Raw genomic sequence first — 25,335 nt, forward strand, 5'->3', positions numbered from 1 at the left:
CTGAAGTGGATTTGCATTCTTATAATAGTAATGAATATTGTAACAATAAACCTACAGCACTTCCAGCTGTTCACAGTGGTGGCTTAAATGCTGGTTGCAAATTGTTTATTGTACTACATTGGAAATAGTAGATACACGTGAAGATGTCAACTAGATCTGGGGAGATCCAGGTTCAGGTCCACTCATGGGGTAACTTTGAGCCAATCATTCCCTCTTTATCTAATTCACATGCTTTTAAGATAAAAGGAGGGGTGCGCTTCATCCAGGGTTTGAACCATCAAACTCATGATATACTTGGTGATATTGGTGAAAAAATGAATGTCCTATCAGGGACAATGAGCCACTGTATACGTTCCTATTTATAATCACACACCCATTTTATGGTATGGTGAGATGAAGGTGGTTGGTCTTCTCCAAAGCACATATAAATCCATACTTCAGTAAGCGATAGAGGGAATTTTGTATCAAATAGGAATTTCTTTGAAAGCATATTTTCCTGAATCAAGGATATACAGTTGAAACGTGCCAAAGAGTATCCTGTGGTCAGGCCGGTTGGAACTGCTAAATTACGGAACTGAAATATCGAGAAAGAGCATGTGATTTCCCACCATACCATGGAACCATGTCTATTCTCACAGAAAAATAATCAGACTTGAATAAAATTGACTAACAATGCATTAGATTAAATTATGTATTATATTAATATGTTATATTGGTAAAATAGAACAGCAGAGGTGATTCCTCTCTATTTATCTAAAAAGGTCAAATCATGGCAACTGGACCAAAGTTTCTTGAAACTGAGACGTTTCGTTAGTCATGTCTTCAGTCAAAATGAAAATTTTGCATAGGAGAGAGTCAGAGAGATGTTGGAATGCACCAACTTCTGCCTACAGACTACACGGGGTTTCTCCCCAAAATGAAAAGCAACATGGAAATGAAGATACAATCATCCAGGCCAAAAATATCTAAAAAGGTTAAATCATGGCAACTGAACCAAAGTTTACTAAAACTGAGACATTTCCAGTTGCCATGATTTAATCTTTTTAGATACTTTTGACCTGTATGATTGAATCTTCATTTACATGTTACTTTACATTTTGGGAAGAAACCCCCTGCGGTCTCTGTGGCAAGAATTTGTTCTTTCCAATGACTCTCTCACTCTCTGCCTACACAAATTTTCATTTTGACTGAAGAAGTTATTTGGATGAATAATGAAATGTCTCAGTTTTAATAAACTTTGGTCCAGTTGCCATGATTTAACCTTTTTAGATACTTTTGGCCTGAATAATTGAATCTCCATTTAGACCCTCACTTACAAATAAACTAGAAATTAGATACCTCAGGTGAAATGCTCATATTTTGTTACATGATGATGTAAGAATAACAAATTTTTAATCTCTGGTATTCAGGGGAAATGAAGCTCAAAGTTGCCTGTGAAAAATATAAAATAATTTGTGAATGATCCAAGGGAATTACCAAAGATTTGTAGATTAGGCAGCAACTGTGGCCAGCCCTAAATACATATCATCTAAAAGGGACCACAGGTCACAATATCAAATTGTACACAAACACCCATGCATGCCCATAGATACACAAAGGCAGACCAAAAAAATATCAAGTTGGGAAATACTAAAATGCATTTTTAAAATGAACCCTCAAAGAGACAATGTAACGTGTCATTGGGAAAAAATGCTGTTTATGTTCTTTTGACAATTGCAGAAAGTGCATTAGTAACAACAACAAGCTCATTGACTGTAAGGTTGATGAATGGCAAAAAAGATGCCAGAGTCGTCTTGAAATTTTTTACAATGGGAACTGGGGAATTAAGCATACTAGAGTTTCTCTGAGAAGGCTCTGTCTATGCTGTAAATAAATAGTGATAAAATAAGAACAATTAATAATATGTATTCAAACATGATAATCAAAACCAAAAGCATATATTATAAAGAATACTTTCTGATTTTAATAGACTTGCAAAATATTCCTGAGAATAATTAAAATTACTCTGTAGAGAAACATTAAACTATCAGATTCTTGTGTTTGTTTTCCTTTCTTTACTTCATGTATCAAATTTAACTTTTTTTCTTTTGGTTTCTGTAGCTCCAACAAAAATTACATCAAAAGTGCCAGGTATTTACATTTGGATCATTTTCTAATTAACCCAATCTCTGTATTCTACTGCAAACAAACAGGCACATATTCTTTTGTGTCTTTAATATGTTGCATTATAGAATCTCTGATTGGATGTTTTATTTGAGCAAATGCATTTTCCAAAGTACTTTATTTTAGATGTTTTCTGATGTAATCCCTAAAGTAACCTCCCATTTTTTTAAATTAAAAATTATTTCCAGTCCTAATGTTAAATTATATTTGCTCTATTTATTACCAGTTTGGGAACTAAGCACTCACCATCCAACTATTAAGATCTGTTCCTGGAGTAAACATATAACATCCAAGTACACTGGATTAGTAGATTAACCGATCTCCCAATTAATGGATTGGAACAATTATAATTAAATGTTGAATAACATTCTGTGATGGCTTCATTTCCTTATGCAAAATAAGCAAAATATTCCAAAATATTCTGAAGTGAAAGTCCAATTTACATGTTTTCATTTCAAGAAAAATCTCTGAGAGTGGTGAATGGAGAAGACAAATGTCGTGGTCGCGTTGAGGTCTTTTACAATGGAACCTGGGGAACAATTTGTGACGATGGCTGGGACATGAATGACGCACAAGTTGTGTGTAAGCAGCTTGCCTGTGGAGTGGCCGTCCAAGCCCTACCTAATGCTGCGTTTGGGGAAGGAACTGGCAGCATCTTCCTGGATGAGCTGAAGTGCAAAGGGAACGAATCCTCTCTTGAAGAATGCTCCCATAAACCTTGGGGCATTCATAACTGTCGCCACAAGGAAGATGCTGGGGTCATTTGCTCAGGTAATCTGAACTGCTCAGTTTTCAAGTCATGTGATATTTTTACATTATCCAAAATAGTAAAAGAAAAAAAAAACAAAATTAGGTGTCATTGCAATGTGACTCTTCCCAGGTAGAATATTATCATCAGAAAGTCAAAGTAAGTCACTATCTAACTAAGTGATCGTGAATAGGATTGCAAAAGATCCTAACTGCTATTATGTGTAAAGCTTTCAGAAAACATTCATTGATAACATGTCTCAGAAAAAAATTGCACTTATTATTGAACATACAAGGATTTAACCTTATTATGCAGATTTCCATGACTTATTACATTATCTTTATGTAAATTTGCTTAAGGTGCTTAACACATTTAACAACCACAGCAATTAACAATGGAGTTGGCAGACTCGATTGCAGTCAGTAAATGAGGACTATCTCCTCAGCATCAATATTAAAAGGCAACAGGCATCAGTTCTAATACTGTACTTTCAGCCAGGTTTGCTATGTTCTTTTTTATTTTACTTTATTGTATCAAACTAAAGAAGAGTAAAAAACCTAAAAGAAATAATGATAATAATAATGAAAATATAGATAACTTCATAATTCATCAACATCAGCATGTTGTCTTCTTCCCCCAGACCAAACTTATTTCTTCTATTTTCAGGTCCTGCTGTCACCACACCACCACCTGGTAGGTATTTTATGAAATTTCTATGGTTCCTTAAAACCAAATCTTGCATCATAATTTCAGGGGAAATGGAACCAGTAAAGTCTTTAGCAGCAAATGGAGAAATAACATTCATTCAACTTTCTTTTCTTTCTGTTCACTAAAAGCAATGTGTGAAATAAAATTAGTCTTTAAGATAGGCTTGTACGATGAAGACTGGAGTTTTGCTTTTCAGCAAGTCATTGAATAACGTATGGATATTTTCTTTAATTTCTATCGTTATTTAAACCCAAATCTTGGTCATAATTTAAGGAGAAATGAAGCCAGTAAAGTCTTTATCAGTACAGAGAGAAATAAGATTAATCCAACTTCCTTTTCTTTTTTTCACTGAAAATACAATTTCTCAAATAAAGTGAGTCTTCATGCTATGCCTGAGACTGAGATTTGCTTTTCAGCAAGTAATTGAATAACATATGGACATAAGAAAGAATGACTATTGTGTTATTTAATTTAAAGAAGGCGTAAACTAAAGTCACAGCATTGAATTGTAGAATGATTTGCTTTGGATGCATTTATATGTGAGATGGCACATAAATTTAATAAATACATAACTAAAATATTTGGTGTCTATGGGGTACTTAAAATTATTTGTGGTTAATCAGTAGTGTTAATGTCCTTAATTATTGGAAGTCAAATTAATTAAGCTAACTGGTACAAAAGCAATATGAGGAAGTGGTTTGGTCAAAGTGAATGAACAAGAATTGAATTTGAAAACTAATATATGTAGGAACAGCAAACGGATAGAGAGGAAGTGGAAAACCAAAGAATAGCTGGTTGTTTCCAACATTATTTTTATTTTTATACACAATATTCAGGCAAAGTTTCTGAATCATGTAACTATAAATTTCTGTTTTTGTCAGATCTTTCTACAACCTCCATGGATCTGACTACACAGGGAATAAGAGGTATTTGTTATATGGTTAAGTAGATTTGCGTTCTAATACTGTGTTTCTCCAAAAAGACGACCCACCTTGAAAAGAAGCCCTATCATGTTTTTGAGCGCATGAGATCAAATTAAGCCCCACCCACAAAATTAGCTCTAATTAAGACCCCAAGGTGCAGGGGGTTGGACGAGGCAGACAGATACAAAATAAGCCAGGGTGGGGATGGGGGTGTGGGGGGTAGGGCTGCCCTACTTACCAGACCTTGCATTATCCAACATCTGCCTCGCCTTTTTCTGCAGCCGCTTGCCGCCACTCTCACACATCCCCCTGGCCTCCGTTTTGCCTTCAGATCCCTGCCGGAAGGCATATGCAACCGATAACAGAGTTCCAGATCAATCTGGAGGTATGTTATCGGCTGCAGATGCCTTCCGGCAGGCATCTAAACACAAAACGGAGGCCTGGGCGATACGTGAGAGTGGCGGCAAGCAGCTGCAGAAGAAGTGGGCCCGCAGTGAGCTCCTCCTGGGCGGGGCTGTCGGTGCCACCACCCTGAGGTGAGTCAATAATTAGAACCCTCCAAAAAGAAGCCCTAGCCGATAATACAACAACAATAATAAGAAATATTTTTTTAAAAAAAATTTTTTTTATTTATATGCCACCCTTCTCCGGAGACTCCGGGCGGCTTACAATGCGTTAAACAATAGCCTTCATACTTTTGTATATTTTTATACAAAGTCAGCTTATTGCCCCCACAAACCAGGTCCTTATTTTACCTACCTTAGAAAGGATGGAAGGCTGAGTCAATCTTGAGCCTGGTGAGAATTGAACTCGTAGTAATTGCAGGCAGCTAAATATTGTAACAATAAACTTACAGCACTTCCAGCTGATCACAAGGGATGCTTTTCACCCAAGGGTTGGAAAACAGAACTGCAGAGTTGATTCTTCACTCTTTAGAAATAAAGAATTCCAGAAATTAGATATCTGAGGTGAATGTCCAATTTACAAATGTTTTCATTTCAAGAAAAATCTTTGAGGCTGGTGAATGGAGAAGACAAATGTCATGGTCGCGTTGAGGTCTTTTACAATGGAACCTGGGGAACAATTTGTGACGATGGCTGGGACATGAATGATGCACAAGTTGTGTGTAAGCAGCTTGCCTGTGGAGCGGCCGTCCAAGCACTACCTAATGCTGCGTTTGGGGAAGGAACTGGCAGCATCTTCCTGGATGAGCTGAAGTGCAAAGGAAACGAATCCTCTCTTGAAGAATGCTCCCATAAACCTTGGGGCATTCATAACTGTCGCCACAAGGAAGATGCTGGGGTCATTTGCTCAGGTAATCTGAACTGCTTATTTTTTAATAAAGTTATTACAGTATATTTCAGTAAATTCATTTAAATTGAGACCTGGTAGACAATGGAATAATCATCTCTGGCTAAATAAAACATGTGGAATTATTCTTTTTATTCAACAACAGTATGGAAGCATCTTATTGTAAGCCACATGCTTTTTTCCTGTTTTCCCATATAGCTTTTATATTCAGAGCTCACATAGTCTTCTGAAATGACTCTGAAGAGTTCAGTGATGCAAAGCTATAGAAATCATAATCAAATTTCACCAACAGAACATAGTTACAATATGGCTAGAGCTTTATGTTTATTTTAAGAACCAAATGTCTGCTAATTTATTTTTTGTTCAGAATCTTAGATTGCATTGACCATCTTGAGTATATTGGTTTATGGGTAGTGCTTGCTTACCAACCAAATTAGCACTGAAAAATGAGACTTTTGACAGGTCCTTGAAGGTATGATTTTTGCAGAATCTCTGTGATCGTGATTTGGGCACTTGGCAACTGGTAAACATTTACAACAATCACAGCATCCTGAAATCATGTGATTGCCATTTGCAATCTTCATAGTCAGCTTCCAATAAAGTCAATGAGAAAAGCAAATAGAAGTTGCAAGTCATATGATGGGTAACCACAAAACTTAATAATGGAGATGGAAGACTCAGATGCAGTCAGCAAATAAACACCACCTATAGTTTCAATACTGAAAACAGTATTGGGATCAGTTCCTATACTTTCAGCCAGATTTGCTACTTTTTTTAAATTACATTTATTACAGATTTATTTATTTATTTATTTATTTATTCATTCATTTATTTATTTATTTATCAATCACATTTCACAAGAGGGACACTTTTACTTCATTATATCAAAGAAAAATACAAAAATATAAAAGAAAAAATTATAACATTGGCAATATAACCCATAATTAATCAGCATTATTATGTCATCTTCACCCATAGAAATTATTTCTTCTATTTTTAGGTCCTGCTATCACGACATCAGCACCTAGTATGTATTTTCTTAAATTACTATTTTTACTTGAAACATTGTATCATAATTTAAAGGGAAATGGAACCAGCAAACTCTTTAACAAGACAGAGAAAAATAAGATGCATCCAACTTTCTTTCCAAAATCTGTACATCAAAGGAATATACCAGAAGGACTAATAAGATGTGTACTGGAAAATATGTAATGTAGTGCAAAACACAACTTTCTGGGGCAGTGGGAACATTTTTTGTGTGTTATGAACATATTATGGATGTCCAAAATGCAAAACAGCTGTTTGATACTGGAGGTAATAATTCCCAGACTGGCTAATGTAGTACTTGTGGCACTTAAAATATACCTCTTTCTCAGAAAGTAATCAGGGCTACTGCATTCAGCTACCCTCTCTAGCCCTCCAAGTTTATACCCCTTACTTTCAACTTTTTTTTCGGGACAACAGATTGGTACATTTGCAAATAAAGGTCTCGGTTGCAGGCATTCCATAATTTTCTAATAATGTCTGGCAGAATATTGGGCAATCCAATGTCACTATTAGAAATAAAAACAAAGTAATAATTTTTAAAATTTTATTTCAAATTGATTTTTTTTAAAAAAAAAATTCAATGCTTGACTGAAACAGGTGCCTGGTAGAGAAAAAGGGAAGTCATTTTGGGCGTATAAGTGCCAGTAGATAATATCTAGTGGCTCCTGGCTTTTCTCTCTTTATTAAAACAAAAAAGAGCAACAACAGAAAACATTTTGATTGGGGCTAGAATGGCAGAATAGGGAGATTTACCTTCCATTTCATTTCCATGATAAATCTCTTCTGGTTTCTAATTATTACTAAGTGTGGAAGCATTATATTAGTAATTCTGCTTCTGTCTTCATACTTCTTTTGAAGTGATATCTGCATTGTGGAAGCAGTGGGAAGTAGGAACAAACCTGTTCACTTCTGTCAGCCTTTTCAGATAGGAAACCAATCCAGGAAATCAAAATCAATAGTACTAATGCTACCCTTATTATAAGGAAAAAGTAACACAGAGGTCCCCAATCCCTGGGCTATAGACCAGTACCAGTCATAGCCTGTTAGGGATCAGACCCCGCAAGCGGCGAGTGACTCCCCGTGCACATGCGCGAGATCAGGGTTATGCACAAATCTATTCTCCCCCAGTTCATGGAAAATTTGCCATGAAATCAGTCCTTGGTGCCAGAAAGTTTGGGGATCCCTGCAGTAATAGAGAAAGACCTTCCCTCTCCCTCCTGGCATTATTTTCAACAGAATTCAGCAGGTTTCTTTCTGAGATGCTTTCTCTTTCCTCATTCCTTTTTTGGACTTTGATTCTCTTATCAGATGTTTTTTTGGCTTTGGCTCTTCCTCCTGCCTCCCAAAGTTATTCTCATAAACTGGCACAGCTTCTAACCAAACACCAGGCCATTGAATTTAATTTAACCAAGACAACTCAATTCAAAAAGAGGTAGAGACCTCAAAATGTTCATCTTTGTTTACATGATGATGTAAAAGAATAACAAGCTTTTCATCTTGAGTATTCAGGGAAAAGAAACCTGAAAGTTATTTCTCAAATATAATTTGTAAATGATCCAAAGATTTGTAGATAAGGTAGCAACTGTGGCCAGACCTAAACATATATCTTCTTAAATCCATTCAACCCTATTTATATAAATGGGAACACAGGTCACAATATCTAGAGTTGCACTGTACACACGCACATGCATGCCCATTGATACACAAAGGCAGAATATTATCTGACAAAAAAAAAATCAGGTTGGGAAACACTGAAATGCCTTTTTAAAATGAACCCTCAAAGTGTCAATGTAATATGTCATTGGGAGAAAATGCTGTTTATATTCTTTTGACAATTGCAGAAAGTGCATTGGTAACAACAACAAGCTCATTGACTGTAAGATTGATGAATGGCAAAAACAGATGCCAGGGTCGCCTTGAAATCTTTCACAATGGGAACTGGGGAACAGTCTGTGATGACGGTTGGGACTTACCAGATGCAAAGGTTGTATGCAAACAACTTGCCTGTGGAGAAGCTATGGAAGCCACCAATGAAGCCTATTTTGGGCAAGGCACTGGCAACATCCTCCTAGAAAATGTTCAGTGCAAAGGGAATGAATCATCTATAGAAGAGTGCTCCAATTCAGGCTGGGGAACTCATCAGTGTGACCACAAGGAAGATGCTGGTGTCATTTGCTCAGGTAACCATGTTGTTGTTAATATAAAATGATTTCATAGGAGCCTTCCTAGCAAAATGTCATGAATGCTTCTCTATCCCTCAGAGGAAGAGCTTACTTTCTGTATTTTTTTTTCATAGAAACAGTTTCCCTTACAACAAAGAATCCCATTATACTTAGTAAGTATTGTCTTTGCAAACAGTAAATAGTGTATTTGGGAAGTGATCTCATTTTGCATAGAAGAACATATCATAAAATAATAATTAGGGAATACTGAAATTCCTGAATAATGTTATTTAGTGATATAAAAAATGCCAGTGACATCTATTCTGTGAAACGGATGTGTTATGCCTCAGACTGATTTTCACTGAACTCTGAATCATTACTTTTTAAATTCCTGCTGTTATTAATCGGTCTGTGAAAATTAACATAGTAAAGTTTCGCTGTGAAGGCTCTGTGTTGTAAATAAATAGTGATAAAATAAGAACAATTAGTCATATGCATTCAAAAATGATAATCAAAACCAAAATTGTATATTATAAAGTATACTTTCTGATTTTAATAGGCTTGCAAAATATTCCTGAGAATAATTAAAATTACTCTGTAGAGAAACATCAAATTATCAGATTCTTGTGTCTGTTTTCCTTTCCTTTCTTCATTTATCAAACTCAACTATTTCTTTTCTTTTGGTTTTGTAGCTCTCTCAAGAAATACAACAAAAGTGCCAGGTATTTACATTTGGATCATTTTTTTAATAAACTCAATCTATGCATTTTAGTGCAAACATTACGCATTCACATATTCTTTTGTGTCTTTAATATGTTGCATTGTAGAACCTCCAATATAATGTTTTATTTGAGTAAATGCATTTTTCAAAGTTTTTTTTTAATTTTAGAAGTTTTTCTGGTGTACTCCGTAAAACAACCTCCCCCCCCCTTTTTTTTTTTTTTGCATTTAAGATTATTTTCAGTCCTAATGTTAAATTATATTTGCTCTATTTATTACCAGTTGGGGCACTAACTACTCAGAATCCAACTACTAGACCTGTTCCTGCAGTAACCACACCACATCCAATTATTCCAGGTCAGTAGATTAACCAATCCTCTGATTAATGGACTTGAGCAGTTATAATTAAATGTTGAATAACATTATGTGATGACTTCTTTTCCTTATGCAAAACAAATAAAATATTCCAAACTCATTTTTGTCTGCAAAAATGCAAATATAGAAAATTATATGGGGTATTTCTTTCTTTTCCACTCCATTGTTTTTCTCAACACGTCTTCCATTCCACCATTTTTATTTAGTCTGTCTAGATGATACAGCAAATGTATTCAAGCCTTCAATATATGCCTAGAATTGTAATAGGTGGAAAATGCGTAGCCTTTTTTGTATATACATACAAACATACCTTTAAAGGCTTATGAGACCTAATAGGGTAGGTAGTGGTAACCAAGTGAAAGAATGTATTCAAGTATTAGACTCCCAAGTAGTTAGCCTACTGCCAAGAAGAGAAAAAGATTTCAATCAAAGGTTAAATAACATCACTCAAGGAAAAATAGGTTTTGAAACATTGGGTGGGTCAACGTGTATGAGAGTAATTGGATAGTGTTTACTGTTAGAGATGACTGTTACAATCCTATATACAAGGAGGGTTGTTTCTGGACTGCAGCTAGCTATTAGCCATGCTCAATAGGCATTTGAGTTCTTAATAAGCTCTTAAAGCAAACGGTGCTTCAAATAATTGTGGATAACTGAAGTACCTGTTCTCCCACGTGTTCTAAGCGCTCTTTGGAATGGAATACTAAGTACAAATATAATTTTTGACTTATGTTGGCCAAAATCAGCCAACATTCTCATCATCACAGAACATGCTGCATGTGGAATGGGGATAACTGAGGCATTCCTTAATAATCATATCATGCAAAATCTCTATTGAACAGAGGATTCAAAACAAATATTAATTGTAAGATGCTTAAATTTGAGATTTGTCATTATTCATGTAACTGTATTTTTATCTTTTCCTTCTTCTAGCATCAAAATCTATAGCTTTTCCTAACACTCAGAAGCCCACTCCTTCTGGTAAGCTATCGGGCTGAAGTTTCTTTTCAGCATCAATTAACTAATTTAAGATTACAAACCTATAAATATTTTCTTTCAGAAACTAATTCTCTGAAATTTTCTCCAGCAATGCACATGTAGGATTGTAATCTAAATGGTTTTCTTTCTTTCACTGAAAGCCACTTCTCCTTTTTTTTACATATTAAAATAATAATAGTTTTAAAAAAACAGAAGATAACGCATAGTTAGCCTACTATTATCTAGCACTCACACTGCCACCTTAGTATGTCAAAGGCTGAAAAGAAATTATCACCAAATTTGAAGTACAGAATACTTAGCTACAAAAGTAATAGTGGTTTCCTTCTCAGAAATTTAAAATAATAGATCCCATGTTTAGTTAACTTGTTTTTCCTAGTTCAGTTCCTTGCTTAACAGTTTCTCTCATGTTTGACAATAATTTACTATATGAATTGGATGGTATTATTTTCAGTTTTAAATTTTATGCATCCCAAACATCATTATAAATGGAAGAAATAAGAGTCACATAGGCAAGGATACTTCCAACCTCTCGGATATTTAAGCAATGTCTTCGCTTTATAGTCTATTCTTGCTTTTTCCGCTTACCCATTCTCAAGTAGGTTAAAAACCACACAATTGTTTTGTCTTTAACATTCTGCTTTTTTTCTTCTTCTTTCTTTAGAGTTTTTATTGACCTAGATGCAGGGAACGTAGGTTGCTTCCTCTCAAGTTGTTATTTTCTTTTTCCCATAATACTTTTATAAATGGCTTTATTTGACATGTGCAAGCAAGTGTTATTTCCTGGAGTTTTTGTATATTGATTTCACTAAAATTATACATGTATGTACCAACACAAGTATACTATACAAATAAAGCTCTTCACTGGCCTTTATTAATTTGTTTCCCTCTAGGCAAATGTCTTTATGGCTGCAAACTCACAGGTCCTTCAGGTTCATTTTCAAGTCCATTCTATCCTTCAAACTACCCAAAGAATTCTTACTGTGTTTGGGAGATAGAGGTAGAGGAAAGACGTCATGTAGAACTCAAATTTGAAGATTTCAGGTAATAAAGGACCTGCTAGTTCATCAATGAAAATGCCGTTGAATGGTTTCTGCCACAAAGTCTTGCTTTAGTTAGAAACTGTTGTAACTAAACATATTTCATACTTAATATTTGGAAAGTTTTATGGGAACTATCCCACAGAATGCATTTTATTGATTCTTCTATCCTATAATAGAGTGATCTATAAACTAGAATATGTGTTTATGATTTTAATAGCATTATTATCCATTGTATCCTAAGACTGCAAGAATACAAAGTTCCAAGAATAACATAGGAAGTGTGTGTGTGTGTTTGTGTATGTTTTCCTTCTGTCCAATTTCTGCTTAGCTATTTTTGTTCTCAATATACGAGGCATTAACCAATGGCACCTTAGAGAACAGCAAAGAAATACAGTATGTATTAGGCAAGAAAATTCTATCTGTTCTAACTTAAAATTATTAAAATAATAACTGATTTGAAGTAACTTTTTTCTTTGTTTGTTTAGGACCTGACAGATGTCTCTTTGAAAGCAGAGTGTAATGACAATTTAGTTGTACTTGCGTTATACCAGGAATGCTGATCTTGAAAACACAGGATCTCAAATGGCCTATAACCTCATTAACTCTAATCAAATTATAACACTGAATGTGATGGAGTATTATTGCATAATAGTACATGCTTAAACTTTATGAGTGACTCTGCTTTCTATTTATAGTATTGTAGAAGTATGCATATATCATGATATAGCCTCCAATTAGAAATAAAATTGATCTCACGTTTTTTGGCTTTTAAAAACTGAATTGTTAGAGAGAACCTATGCAAGATAAAACAACACCATTGGCTTGTTATCAGTGATATTATTATAGCATGATTTTATTTTACTACTTTAAAATTTATAGAACCAAGTTTATAGAATATAAATATGTTGTATTGTTTATTGGTATATGGTTATGGTTAAATACCTAGAATTCCCCTACAACTAGAAATAAAATAATAAAATAAAATAAAGTATATTTTCATTAGATTTAATATTGTGGTGAACAACTTTTTCATCCTGGGAGCTTAGCTTTCTGAAGAAAGCAAGATAATTGATATAACATGGGTGGACCATTACTTTTTTTTCTTTTTCCCTCTGAGCAGTTTAGATTTATCACTCTTGAAATTCTGCTATGTCTGTCTTATGTCTCAAATAAATATTTTTTGCACATGTTGTGCCTCAGAACTGAAGCAAAGTTGTAGTTGGTTCGGAAGAAGGACAAGGAAGGAATTCAGAGGTTTCTGGGCATTGCTGGATGCCTGGTTGCCCACTTCTGCTTTAATGGAACAACGTCTGTGGGAATAGTTGAGGAAGGACAGCTTTAACGTATTTTTAAAAATGAAAATCTGGATGTAATGGTAGTTTCATGTAATTCTGAAGGCATTCACCTACTCATCTTCTTCTCCACAGAGTGGAAATTACCAGGTTCTGCACGGTTGATTTTGTGGAGATCTTTGATGGTCCTTTCTCAACATCCCCTTCATTTGGAAAAATTTGTTGGAGTCCACGAAAGAGATACATATCCTCATCAAACAAAATGAGAATTGTATTTATAAGTGATTCTAGCATGAGTGAAAGAGGCTTTCTTGCACACTATCGAGAAGTGCCTCCAAGGAAAACTGTGATTCCAAGTAAGGCTGCTTCATGATAATCCTTCTCTTGTCCAATTTCTGTATTATTACCAGTATCTTCGTTCTCTTCTTTCCTAAAAAAAACCCTTATATGTCACAGACATCTCAATTGGATATTTTAGTCCCTTCAATATACGGAGGACCCCTTTGGTGAACTGATTTTCTTTGTACCTACAAATATAAAACCAAGGTTGTTGAGAGTGTAGAAATAAAAACAAAGGTGTAAAGTGGATGGGTTCTTGTTGCTGCTCAATTTTTCCATCTTTGGGGGGAGTGGCAGGTCATTGCAATGTTGTTCTTATTATTTGATAGTCCTTGCTTTCTTCTGAGCTTCCATAGTTGGGAAGCAGGCAACGTACAAACTGAATGCATTTCACAAGGAGTCAGGCCCTTCCTAAATGATAAAATCAGACTTCCAAGTTTGATTTTGGCAAAGGATTCCAGAATATCCTAAAAACTTGCTTTGGACTTGATCAAAGTATTTTCAATACTTTTCTGGCCCAGAATGGCCACTTCCTGTGAAGACGCTCCAGTTGCTCAGTGTCACAAACATTAGATATTTTTTTCAATGACTAGCTAACAACTGAATTGCTGAATTGAAACAAATGGTATTTGGGCTCTCGCAGCCATTGCCTCATCTGCTCCATAAGTTGTCATGTCACTTCTCACTCCAGCAGCATCTCTTACCAAACTGAGAAGAAAACTCCCTCCTTATCTCTACTGCTCCGGCTTCTTTTACACTTCTTTCTTCTGAACCCTGCTTGCCAGCCTACAAGTACTTCTAAGGAAATTTAAACTCCTTTTTCTTCCTTTCTCTGCAGATACATATGCACCTAGATTGGCAGCTGACAATCAGATCATTGCAGAGAGAGAAGAAAAAAAACCCCGTAATCTTGATAATTTCAGAGCAGTTCATCCTCCTACATGGAGTTTAGTATTAATATGTCTCAACTGTAGATTTGTGGTCATGGAAGAAGACAGATGCTTTTGCCTCTAATCATCAGCTTGCCTTTCATTTTCCCTCCAGCTCAACTTTTAAGACTGTATATTTTATAAAACTATAAAATATAAAACTTTATATTTTAAAGCAACAAATTATATCTCCTTAAACATAACATCTCCCCATTCTCTGGGATAACTTAATGATGACATTGCGGAAGAGAACAATATAGCAAAACGTGCTAATAAAACTATATAAGTTAAAATACGAAATAATAGTATTGCAAACATTTCCTTCAACAGCCCTGCCGCCACCACCACCACCAACTACCACAGTGGCCACGATAGCCAGTAAGCAATGTTTTTATGATACGTAAGACATTCATATATGCATGTGATTATTGTTCAGTTTGGTGACCATTTTGTACCTTGTTCCATAAATTAGTATATGTCAAATAAATCTGTATCTGTTGATAGATCAGAGCTCACAATCAAAAATACCGTATTTTTCAGAATATAAGACACACCTTCCCCCCCCCACAAAAGAGGCTGAAAATTTGGGTGCGTCTTATACTCCAAATGTAGCTTTTTCGAAGCTTTTTTTTCAGCCCTAATGAAGCACTAGCGAGTGAAGTGGACTCTCTGCTGTGCTTTAATGAGGCGCTAGCGAGTGAAGCAATCTCCATGCTTTGCTCCGACTCTCAGCTGTTCTTTAGAAGTTTTTTTTCAGCCCTAACTAGGCGCTAGCCGAGTGAAGTGATCTTCCCGTGCTTTGCCTGATTTTCTCATTGCTGCTTCCTCTCAGCTATGCCTTAGAAGCTGTTTTTTATCCCCAAGCAGGAGATAAAAAACCAGCAAACTAATGTGCTGAAGCTGACTAAGGATGCTAGCTGGTAGGCAGATTTTTTTTCCCCTATTTTCCTCCCCAAAAACTTAGCTGCATCTTATACTCTGAAAAATATTGTAGCTTTATTTTAAACATGTTTTTAAACTTGGTGGACTTACAAAGTATCCCTTAAAATATATTTTTAAAATTCCCACCCTGCTGCCGCCGCCAAAAAATCTATGTATTGTTTTCTTTTCCTGATTGCTCCTAGTTCCTTCCCCAATTTGGGGATATTTCCAAACCAAAGAGGATAACTCACTCTCCTTCTAACAATTTACAAAATTCCAATCCAGATATTCCCATGTTAAATGTGTAAATAAAATCATGGGAAAGGTATATTGAAAAATAACCAGTGACTATCCATAAAGAAACCTTATAGTTGTTGGTTTTCCAAGATATACCCTAAGAAATTAGTTTTATTCATTGTTAAAGAAGTTTGAATTCTCATAATCAGTATCCTTATACTGGTTGTAGAAAGCTAATGTTTTGTGGCCATAATGTTGACAAAAAACGAAATCACATCCTATAAACTGTCATTTTCATGACAACTTTAAATCAGGGGTCCCCAGGCCACAGCCCACTACCGGGCCATGGCCTATTCAGAACCGGGCCACATGAGTGGGAGACTGACATGCCCGTACACACACACAGCCCAATTTGCGTGAGTGGGGAGCCGACACAGTTGCACACAAGAGTGTAGCTCAACTTGTACAAGTCAAGTTTGTGCAAATTGATCTCTCTCTCTCTCTCTCTCTCTCTCTCTCTGTGTGTGTGTGTGTGTGTGTGTGTGTGTGTGTGTGTGTGCCAGCCTACCATTCCCATAGCCTGGTTTCCCTCTCTCCCTCCCAGCAGGGCCGCTAAACTGCAAAGGTTAGGGACTACTGTTTTAAAGACAATTGAACTTTTTTCTTTTTGCAAAGGTAAACACTAAGACTTTAAATTTCAAGATTTTGTATCTCCCTCATTTGTACCTCCCGTTATCTTCTATGTAGCGTATACCATACACCCCTTAGACTTCTAACATATTCAGTTTTATTTCCAGCTGCAATCTTGCTTCCTCTACACACACCTGTTTTGTTTAATATTAATAATGAATCGGCTAATGCTGCTTCATTCATATTATATAATGTTTGAACTAACAATGCAGTAACTGAATATAGATACTTCGGACAATATTGCTCATACGCCTTCTCAGTCCTGGAATAAGCAGGCTATAAGGTTACAGGCCCAGTTGTTACACCATTAACTTTCATTGCAACATCTGGTTGGAATCCTAGCCAAACATACATTTCCTACCTGCCATGATTTCTTTAGCCAGTCATGAAGCCACTGCTTGACTGTTGCTTAGTCTCTGGTCCAACAGTCATAGGATCAAGTATTGGTATTTGCCAAGAGTTAGCTGCCTTATATTTGAAGAATAGTTCCTAAGTTCACAGATCTAGTAATTATTCTGAAAGTTACTTCTACAAGATAATTTGTAAAAGATGTCTTAATCATAATATTTTTTTTCTTTCATAGCTCTTCCGGATGATACCACAGATTTTGGTAATTTTTATTGTTGTTCAATTACTTAATTAAACGTTTTCATGGACCTATGGCATTCCACAAGAATTCAAATAATTATATTTATTTGTTCAGTAGCAAAATGGGTGGTCTAGTGGTGAAGATGCTTGCTTCTCTCTCAGAAGGTTGAGAGTTCAATCCTAGGTAGTAGCAGATGTTTTTCTCCTAGGGCGCAAATAAAAAAAAAATCTGTGAATTTCATGTAGGTATCAGGAAGGGCATCTGGCCAGTAAACGCTCAGCTCCATCCAATTGCCCCAACTCTACCAAGTAGAGACCACAGGATTGTAAAAAGAGAGTTCAGTAGCAAATCGCCACCCACACAATGGATGAAAGTTTTAAAAGTATTTGGAAACCACACAAATGTCAGTGTCAACAAGGGTGGGTGGGTATATTAGACAGAAGTGTCTCCTCCAACTCACTGCTGCTTAAGGTCATGGTGAAGGGTGGAGAAAAGATTTAGTTACTGATTAAAGTGATTGTGGCAAAAACATAAGTGGAAGGAGGAAGCAAAGCCGGTATTCTCGTTACTCAGGATGCCACAGCTGAATCACCTGTCTGATTCACAGAACTTTACAAAAAGTTCTATTTTTAACTCCTGACTTCTTCGTCCATCCTTTATTTTATCATAGGAAGTTTGTAAAGAAGAAAAGATAGAATAACTGCTTAGTGGCTTTTGACTCACAGTACATTGTAGCTAATAAGGCTTTGATATTAATGTGTGCAAGCATACCAAGCAATTTTGAAATGAACTAAATACTGAAATACTTATTTCAGTATTTCATAGTTCATTTTGAAATGAACTAAATACTGAAATACTTATAATTGTAAAACAACATCAACTGATTGCTGATTAATTGGGAAAAGTAGAATGCAAAAACTTAAATACTATAAGTATGGTTATTTTAACTAATGATAAATCAATGATATCTGCATTTACAAGGTAACCTAGCTACAATTTTATATGTTTTCTTCTATTGACTGACATCACATTTCCTTTCTCACGGTGCAGTAACACTTTCTTGCTATACGGAATACATGAAGGCAGTTATTGGGAAACAATATCTCATTTCAAAGGGCTGCCTTGACTGTAATTTGTACATAAGCGATGCTACCTGTACACCTGACATTTCAAAAGATAAAATTACATTCTATATACCGTATGATGGTTGTGGAACCAAAAGAGAAGTAAGTATCTGATAATGTGACTGGTCACTATAATGGAATGGTTATTTTGGAAAGTTTAAGGCTGAAAATCTCAAAAATACAGTGTCAATTTCTTTTCCTGCAAATAAATTGTGCTTAAGGGGATGCTATAACTAATTCTTATTTGGAGATGTTAACCAATATTTGATCACCTAAATTAGTGGACATTAAAACACTTTATACCAGATGGCCAAAACCGACAATAACAACATTCGATTAGGTAATAATTTATTTTTATTTATTTTATTTTATATCCAATTTATATACCGCCCTTCTCCCTGAGGACTCAGGGCGGTGTACAGCCAAATAAAAACGTAAATTACAAACATTAAAATAGTATTAAAAGAATATATATAAATTTGGCCCCGTAATTTAAAAACAATAACAAACCAATTTAAAACATTTTAAAAAAATTAAGCCAGCCTGGCTTGCTGAAAAAAGAAGGTTTTAAGGGCACGGCGGAAGGCACCGAGGTCTTGGATTCTCCTTATCTCTGGGGGCAGTTGGTTCCAGAGGGTGGGTGCTCCCACAGAGAAGGCCCTCCCCCTGGGGGTCACCAGCCTACATTGATGGCACCCTGAGGAGGCCCTCTCTGTGGGAGCGCACAGGTCGATAGGAGGCTGTCGGTAGCAGCAGGCGGTCTCAAAGATATCTAGGTCCTATGCCATGGAGCACTTTAAAAGTGATAACCAACACCTTGAAGCGCACCCGGAAGACCACTGGGAGCCAGTGCAGCTCACGCAGGAGAAGTGTTGTATGGGAGCGCCATGCAGCTCCCGTAACTACCCGCGCGGCTGCATTCTGGACCAGTTGGGGCCTCCGGGTGCCCCTCAAGGGGAGCCCCATGTAGAAAACGTTGCAGTAGTCCAGGCGAGAGGTGACGAGGGCATGAGTGACTGTGCGCAGGGCATCCCGATCAAGAAAGGGCCGCAACTGGCGTATCAGGCAAACCTGACAAAAAGTCCCCCTGGCCACAGCCGTCAGATGTTCCTCCAAGGACAGCTGCGTATCCAGAAGGACACCCAGATTGCGGGCCCTCTCCGAGGGGGCCAAAGACTCACCCCCAATAGTCAGAGATGAAGTCATCTGACTATATCGGGATGCCGGGAACCACAGCCACTCAGTCTTGGAAGGGTTGAGTCTGAGCCGGTTTCTCCCCATCCAGATCCGCACAGCCTCCAGGCACTGGGACATTACTTCAAGGGCATCATTGGGGTGGCCAGGGGTGGAGATGTACAGCTGGGTGTCATCAGCGTACTGGTGGTACTTCACCCCAAAATCACGGATGATCTCGCCCAGCGGCTTCACATAAATGTTGAACAGAAGGGGCGAGAGAACCAACCCCTGAGGCACTCCACGTATGAGAGGCCTCGAGATCGACCTCTGCCCCCCTGCCAACACAAACTGCGACCGGTCGGAGAGAAAGGAGAACCACCATAGCACGGTGCCCCCCATCCCCAACTCTTCCAACTGGTGCAGCATGATACCATGGTCGATGGTATCAAAAGCCGCTGAGAGGTCTAACAAGGCCAGAACAGAGGAGCAACCTCTGTCCCGAGCCCTCCATAGATCATCTACCAACGCGACCAATGCCATTTCCGTGCTGTGCCCGGGCCTGAAACCCGACTGGAATGGATCTAGATAAGACGTTTCCTCCAGGCATTGCGGAAACTGTCATGTGACCACACTCTCAACAACCTTCGCCACAAAGCGAAGGTTGGAGACAGGACGATAGTTGGCTAATACTGCCGGATCCAGGGAAGGCTTCTTGAGGAGAGGCCTCACCATCGCCTCTTTCAAGGCCATGGGGAAGTAACCCTCACTCAGTGAAGCGTTAATAATTCCCTGGAGCCAGCCTCGTGTAACCTCCTGGGAAGCCAGTACTAACCAGGAGGGACACGGGTCCAGTAAACATGTGGCTGCACTAAGTCTCCCCAGAATCCTGTCCACGTCATCAGGGGTCACAGAGTCAAACTCTTCCCAGATAACATTCTCAAGACTATTCCTCGTCACCCTGCCCGAATCTACCCAGTCAGAGTCCAATTCCCCTCGGATCTGAGCGATTTTGTCATACAGATAATAATAGATAGTAATAGATTATATAGCCTAAGTGATGTGGTAAAAGTCTTTAGGTGACTGAGGTTTCCTTCTTATCGATGTAAATGCGTCTAAATAGTCTATTTGCATTCATTCTAAATACTAATAAAGGAGAATATTTATAGCTCTGAATTGACATGAGGGGCCCTTGGTGCTCTCTGAGCTTGCAGACACTTCATTACCCAAACTAGGTAACATCATCAGTAAGAAGTGCTGTTTGCTGTCTGTTTATATTCTAGTGGCTTGCCTGACAGTGTTGGTGGGGGTGGTCATAGAGATTCTTTGATTGGGCTGTTTGCTGTTGGCTTCTTTGGCAGGTTCTTGATTGGGGTATTGTTTACTTGATTGTTGGTCGGATGTTAACCTTGGAGTTAATTAATTAATTAATAATTACCTAGAAAGTGGGTTGCTATTATATTTCTTACAGGTGTACTATTAATTCAGAAATGATAATACACCATTTCTCAGTCTTTCAAAAAATGTACAAGCAGTTAAATGGCCTATCTTTCTCAGAAGAACGAGTCGATGCACTGCAAAAATGCAAGCGATAGAGGATGGGGGATTCTTCAGTCCTCCCCCCTCCATTTTTGAAAATTGGAGTAAAGACTTTCTGGTTTACTATCGCTTCTGTGCAGGCACTTTGCTATACAATTTGAAGATTACTCTGTTTTTTGACTCTCGTCCCTGCTATTTTTACCGTAAAAGAACTACCTTTCAAAACTGTATTGTAAAACCGTTGAAGTTATTTAATTCTTTAGCTCCTTCCAGGAGAATAGACGGTTATTGCAGCAATTCTTTCTACTAAATCATGGGTGAAGATCAAATGTTTTAAAAATGATTGCATTTTTATATATTTTTTTTATTATTATTATTATTAAATTTATTTTGCTTGATGTTTTAACAGAATTATGGGAAGATAAGCACTTTCACCAGTATCGTCAGCAGCACTGGGAATGGTGTAAATCCTCAGTTTCGATTCATCTGTAAAATGGAGCCCAGCAAAAATATGGAAGTCACCCACAACATTGATGAATTTGAATGCACAAACCAAGGGCCAAGATTTCATATGGAATTTTTATTTTATGAGTCACCTTTCTTTAAACAGCCAATAAATAACATGGGTTACTTTATGAACCTGAACCAGAATGCATACATCCAAGCCACACTCTACAGCTTTGATAGAAATCTGATATTATTCATGGACTCTTGTGTGGCATCCCCTAATCGTTACGACTTCACAACTGAAACTTATGTCATGATAAATAGAGGGTAAGGCTAACAAATCAGTATTTCTTCACATAATCATTACTTTTTTTGCCTCTCTATTGTATCTAGATACATTTTGTTGTCATTTTATCTGCATCTCCAGAATACTTTTCTGGAAGCTTTCCTGTAATGCCTCTGAATCAGCTTGTGTCAACCTGATGCTTTCCAAATGTGTGAAACTTCAGTTCCCATAACCAGCTTCTAGCCAGCCATGGTCATGATAACTAGGGAGTAGATAAGTTACAGTCCAGCACATCTGGATCAAAACATGATGTTGAAAAGTGCTTTAAGTTCGTCAGTCATTCTCTCTGCCTCCTGCTCCATTTCCTTCTGTTTCTTGACACCAAACATAACTTAGTCCAATATTATAATTTCTACTTAGATTTGATTGGCTCATTTGACAATCTATTATTGGATACCATCCATCCTACCATTATTTTTGCCAACATGGTCTTAATCTTTCTGTTATATATACCAGTTATCTTTAGTCTCTAATCTGTTTCCAACTCTCTCGTGAAAACCTTTCCTGATCATCAAATGCATCATAAATTTCACAATTTTGACAAGTAAATAATTATAATTGCTAAATAATGCAGAATAAATTGAAAATGACTGATCAACACAAACATATATACAAATGCAGAACAATTTTCCCCAAATGGCTTAAAAGATATCTACCAAATGTATGTGATAGTCCAAACTCAGTCACTGTTGTCATGAAATTACATTTTTACTGACTTCCTGTTATAATTTATTTGCAGATAGATAAAATTATTATCCATTCATTTGCTAGGAACAACCTAAGAATCTCAGTAGAATAAACATAGAGGAGAGCGAACTATCCGTGCCCTCTATGCCTTATGTGGTTTTCAAGCAAATATTTTAGAAAGTGAATAGATAGTATCCAGTGCATTGTGGGGAATTAAAGCTTGTCAAAATAAATTAAACTGGCTTTAAATTAAATTAATGGATTATTTAAAAAGTGTGAAGTAAAATAAAATGAGATAAAATCAAGAATGAATGGATGCTGAATGAAAGCAGATGAATACAAAAGTAAATGCCCTGTATGAAAGAAATACAGATGGTCCTCGACTTACGACTTACAATTTATGGCCATAATTGAACCCAAAATTTATGTTGCCAGTGAAATTGTGTTTGTGCAGGTTCTAACAAAAAATAACATCTGTCTTTGTTCCATCTCTTTCAGATGCAAAATGGATAGTACATACCAACTTTTTTCTTCAAGGAACAGGAGAAACATCAGCTTCAGATTTAAATCGTTCACTTTGCGCAACAACTATTCTACAGTTTATATTCGCTGCAATATACTCGTGTGCAAAGCACTGGATTATTCCTCTCGTTGCTACCAAGGCTGCTATAAAAATAATAGAATAACATGGAAATAATTTTTCTGGGCTATTCATACTTACCAAACGAATAGCAGCTTGAATGCAATTAAATGCATGGTCTTATCATGCAAATCCTTCTCAATAATGACAATTTTTCACATGATTGCATTGCAGAATTGAATTATTCAATGTTTAAATGTTCTCACTGTTGTGCTTTTATCTATTGTCCTCATTCCTGTCATCTGGTTCACTTTGATTTGATGTGGGGACATTTACAACTCTTTTGCCTTAATTCATCATGCTTAATTAGTTTAACAAGCTAGCGAAATAAATAAAGATAGGTAGAAACATTCTGTTTTTGAGTATTTAATCACATTGGTAAAAATAGGAATTGGTTTTTATCCATCATTATTACAAAGTTAAATGTTATTCTTATCATTTGGTAATACACTAAGTCTATATTTCTATTTTGTGAAGCTATAGGCTACTATATCTAGGTTTTATTCAATTGACTCAAATATCATTCAGTATTTAGAACAACAAAATGCATAATAATTTGGATATTATTTAATGCACAAGTTCTGCTAAATTTGCATTACAAGCGGAGAACTAATGGAACTTGGACAGCATAGAGAGGGAAACTATATCAAATTATTTTGTTAAAAGAGTCAAATAATGCATTTTAGATTTTAAAAAAAGAATGCAGCAATTCCAGATTCAGTAGTATGGACTAAAAGAAAAGCCTTCACTCATTACAATAAATATTGATCTTTTCTGCTGTATTATTATGATCCAAATATGTAAATGGTACATTCTACTCTGATCCAAGATTATAACCCATCATAGGAAAAACTGCTCTAAAGAAAATAATTAAATATAAAATCTATGAAACTAATGGGCTGTAGGGACTTTTGTCTAAATGACAGTAGAATAGTAGTAAGTGATGTTATAATGCTGGAATGTATTGTCAATTTTGTTTAAATAGACTTAAAATGTCAGGTCTGTTGGCCTAATTCCATATAGGAATATATAATAGGAAATAAATTCTGTTCTGGGTTATGGGTAGTATTGTATAATAATGGTGCATTGTTCAACTTGTTTTGATTTTGCACCAATGAGGAATTTTGGCTCTGTCCTTCAAGACAAAGTAATCTGTATTTTATCAGTATAAAGTGCTGTGCTCTTTATTTCTCTCACAACTACAATTATCAGACAAAGTACCAGTATTTTTGAAACGCTTTTTGGTCTTTTTCTCTTGAAAAGCCTTGGACTCTTTTACTACGTTGTGTTATTTAGAAAGGGTTTTGGTTTAATGGAGAATCATGCATAGTCAAAATTCTTATGCCAATTCAAATAGTAAAAATAAATCCCCTACTATTAAGTGGATTATTATTTTTAAATAAATAATTACACACACACACATCCCCCAGTGATGAGTTTCAGAATTTTTTACTGCCGGTTCTGTGGGTATGGCTTGGTGGGCATGGTATGGCTTGGTGGGTGTGGCTTGGTGGGCGTGGCAGGGGAAGGATACTGTAAAATCTCCATTCCCATTTATGCTGTTTCTATTTTTTTATATATATATACTTAAAAGGTCCTTAAAAGGACCGTGGGGTTGTCTGTGAAGCCAGGAGATCCTTGCGGATGTCTGGCTACCAGTCTGTCTGTTACTCATTTAGCACCACCCAGGAGGCACGTGTGGCTTAAGGATTGCCACGGACGCGAGTAACTTACAAAACAGTTACATTATGTTTTCACCTTAACAACAAATTGGCAAAAAGAGAACTCAATGTATATCTAAACAATAAATTGCTCCCATACAAGGCAACACCAAAATACTTGGGGATTACCTTAGACAGGACCCTGAAAACCTTTCAGAATATGGCTGCCAAGGTTAACAGCAGAAATAACATCCTACAAAAACTATGCGGAACAACTTGGGGAGCTTCAGCCCCAACTCTCCGATGTGCAGCCCTCAGGCTTTGCTACTCTGCAGCAGAATACTGTGCACCTGTATGGATAAACAGCTCACATACAGGACTTATTGATGTTCAACTTAACCATACGATGAGGCTAATTACTGGGTGCATAAAATCTACACCTAGTTACTGGTTACCAGTTCTTAGTCACATACTTCCCCTGCACTTACGATGACAAGAAGCTCTCATTCGGGAGTATAGTAAGAT

The 25,335-nt window shown here is 36.6% G+C and overlaps 1 protein-coding gene across 1 annotated transcript in view; it reads left to right on the forward strand.

Annotated features, from left to right (window-relative positions):
• Window positions 1–23,499, forward strand: part of LOC117676679 (scavenger receptor cysteine-rich domain-containing protein DMBT1) — a 93,351-nt gene extending 69,852 nt beyond the window's left edge. Inside the window, exons 43-60 of the mRNA XM_087872362.1 lie at window positions 2,101–2,130; window positions 2,623–2,934; window positions 3,578–3,604; window positions 4,501–4,545; window positions 5,546–5,857; window positions 6,854–6,880; window positions 8,742–9,080; window positions 9,197–9,235; window positions 9,755–9,784; window positions 10,065–10,139; window positions 11,091–11,138; window positions 12,047–12,197; window positions 13,624–13,844; window positions 15,087–15,134; window positions 17,188–17,214; window positions 18,244–18,419; window positions 21,439–21,803; window positions 23,008–23,499. Of these exons, the coding sequence (XP_087728488.1) occupies window positions 2,101–2,130; window positions 2,623–2,934; window positions 3,578–3,604; window positions 4,501–4,545; window positions 5,546–5,857; window positions 6,854–6,880; window positions 8,742–9,080; window positions 9,197–9,235; window positions 9,755–9,784; window positions 10,065–10,139; window positions 11,091–11,138; window positions 12,047–12,197; window positions 13,624–13,844; window positions 15,087–15,134; window positions 17,188–17,214; window positions 18,244–18,419; window positions 21,439–21,803; window positions 23,008–23,206 (2,471 nt within the window). The 3' untranslated portion in view covers window positions 23,207–23,499. The remainder of the gene's footprint in view (window positions 1–2,100; window positions 2,131–2,622; window positions 2,935–3,577; window positions 3,605–4,500; window positions 4,546–5,545; window positions 5,858–6,853; window positions 6,881–8,741; window positions 9,081–9,196; window positions 9,236–9,754; window positions 9,785–10,064; window positions 10,140–11,090; window positions 11,139–12,046; window positions 12,198–13,623; window positions 13,845–15,086; window positions 15,135–17,187; window positions 17,215–18,243; window positions 18,420–21,438; window positions 21,804–23,007) is intronic.
• The last annotated feature ends 1,836 nt before the right edge of the window (window positions 23,500–25,335 follow it).

The sequence above is a fragment of the Pantherophis guttatus genome, chromosome 6 (assembly GCF_059756535.1).
Source record: "Pantherophis guttatus breed Tessera chromosome 6, ASM5975653v1, whole genome shotgun sequence".
Lineage (NCBI taxonomy): Eukaryota > Metazoa > Chordata > Lepidosauria > Squamata > Colubridae > Pantherophis > Pantherophis guttatus.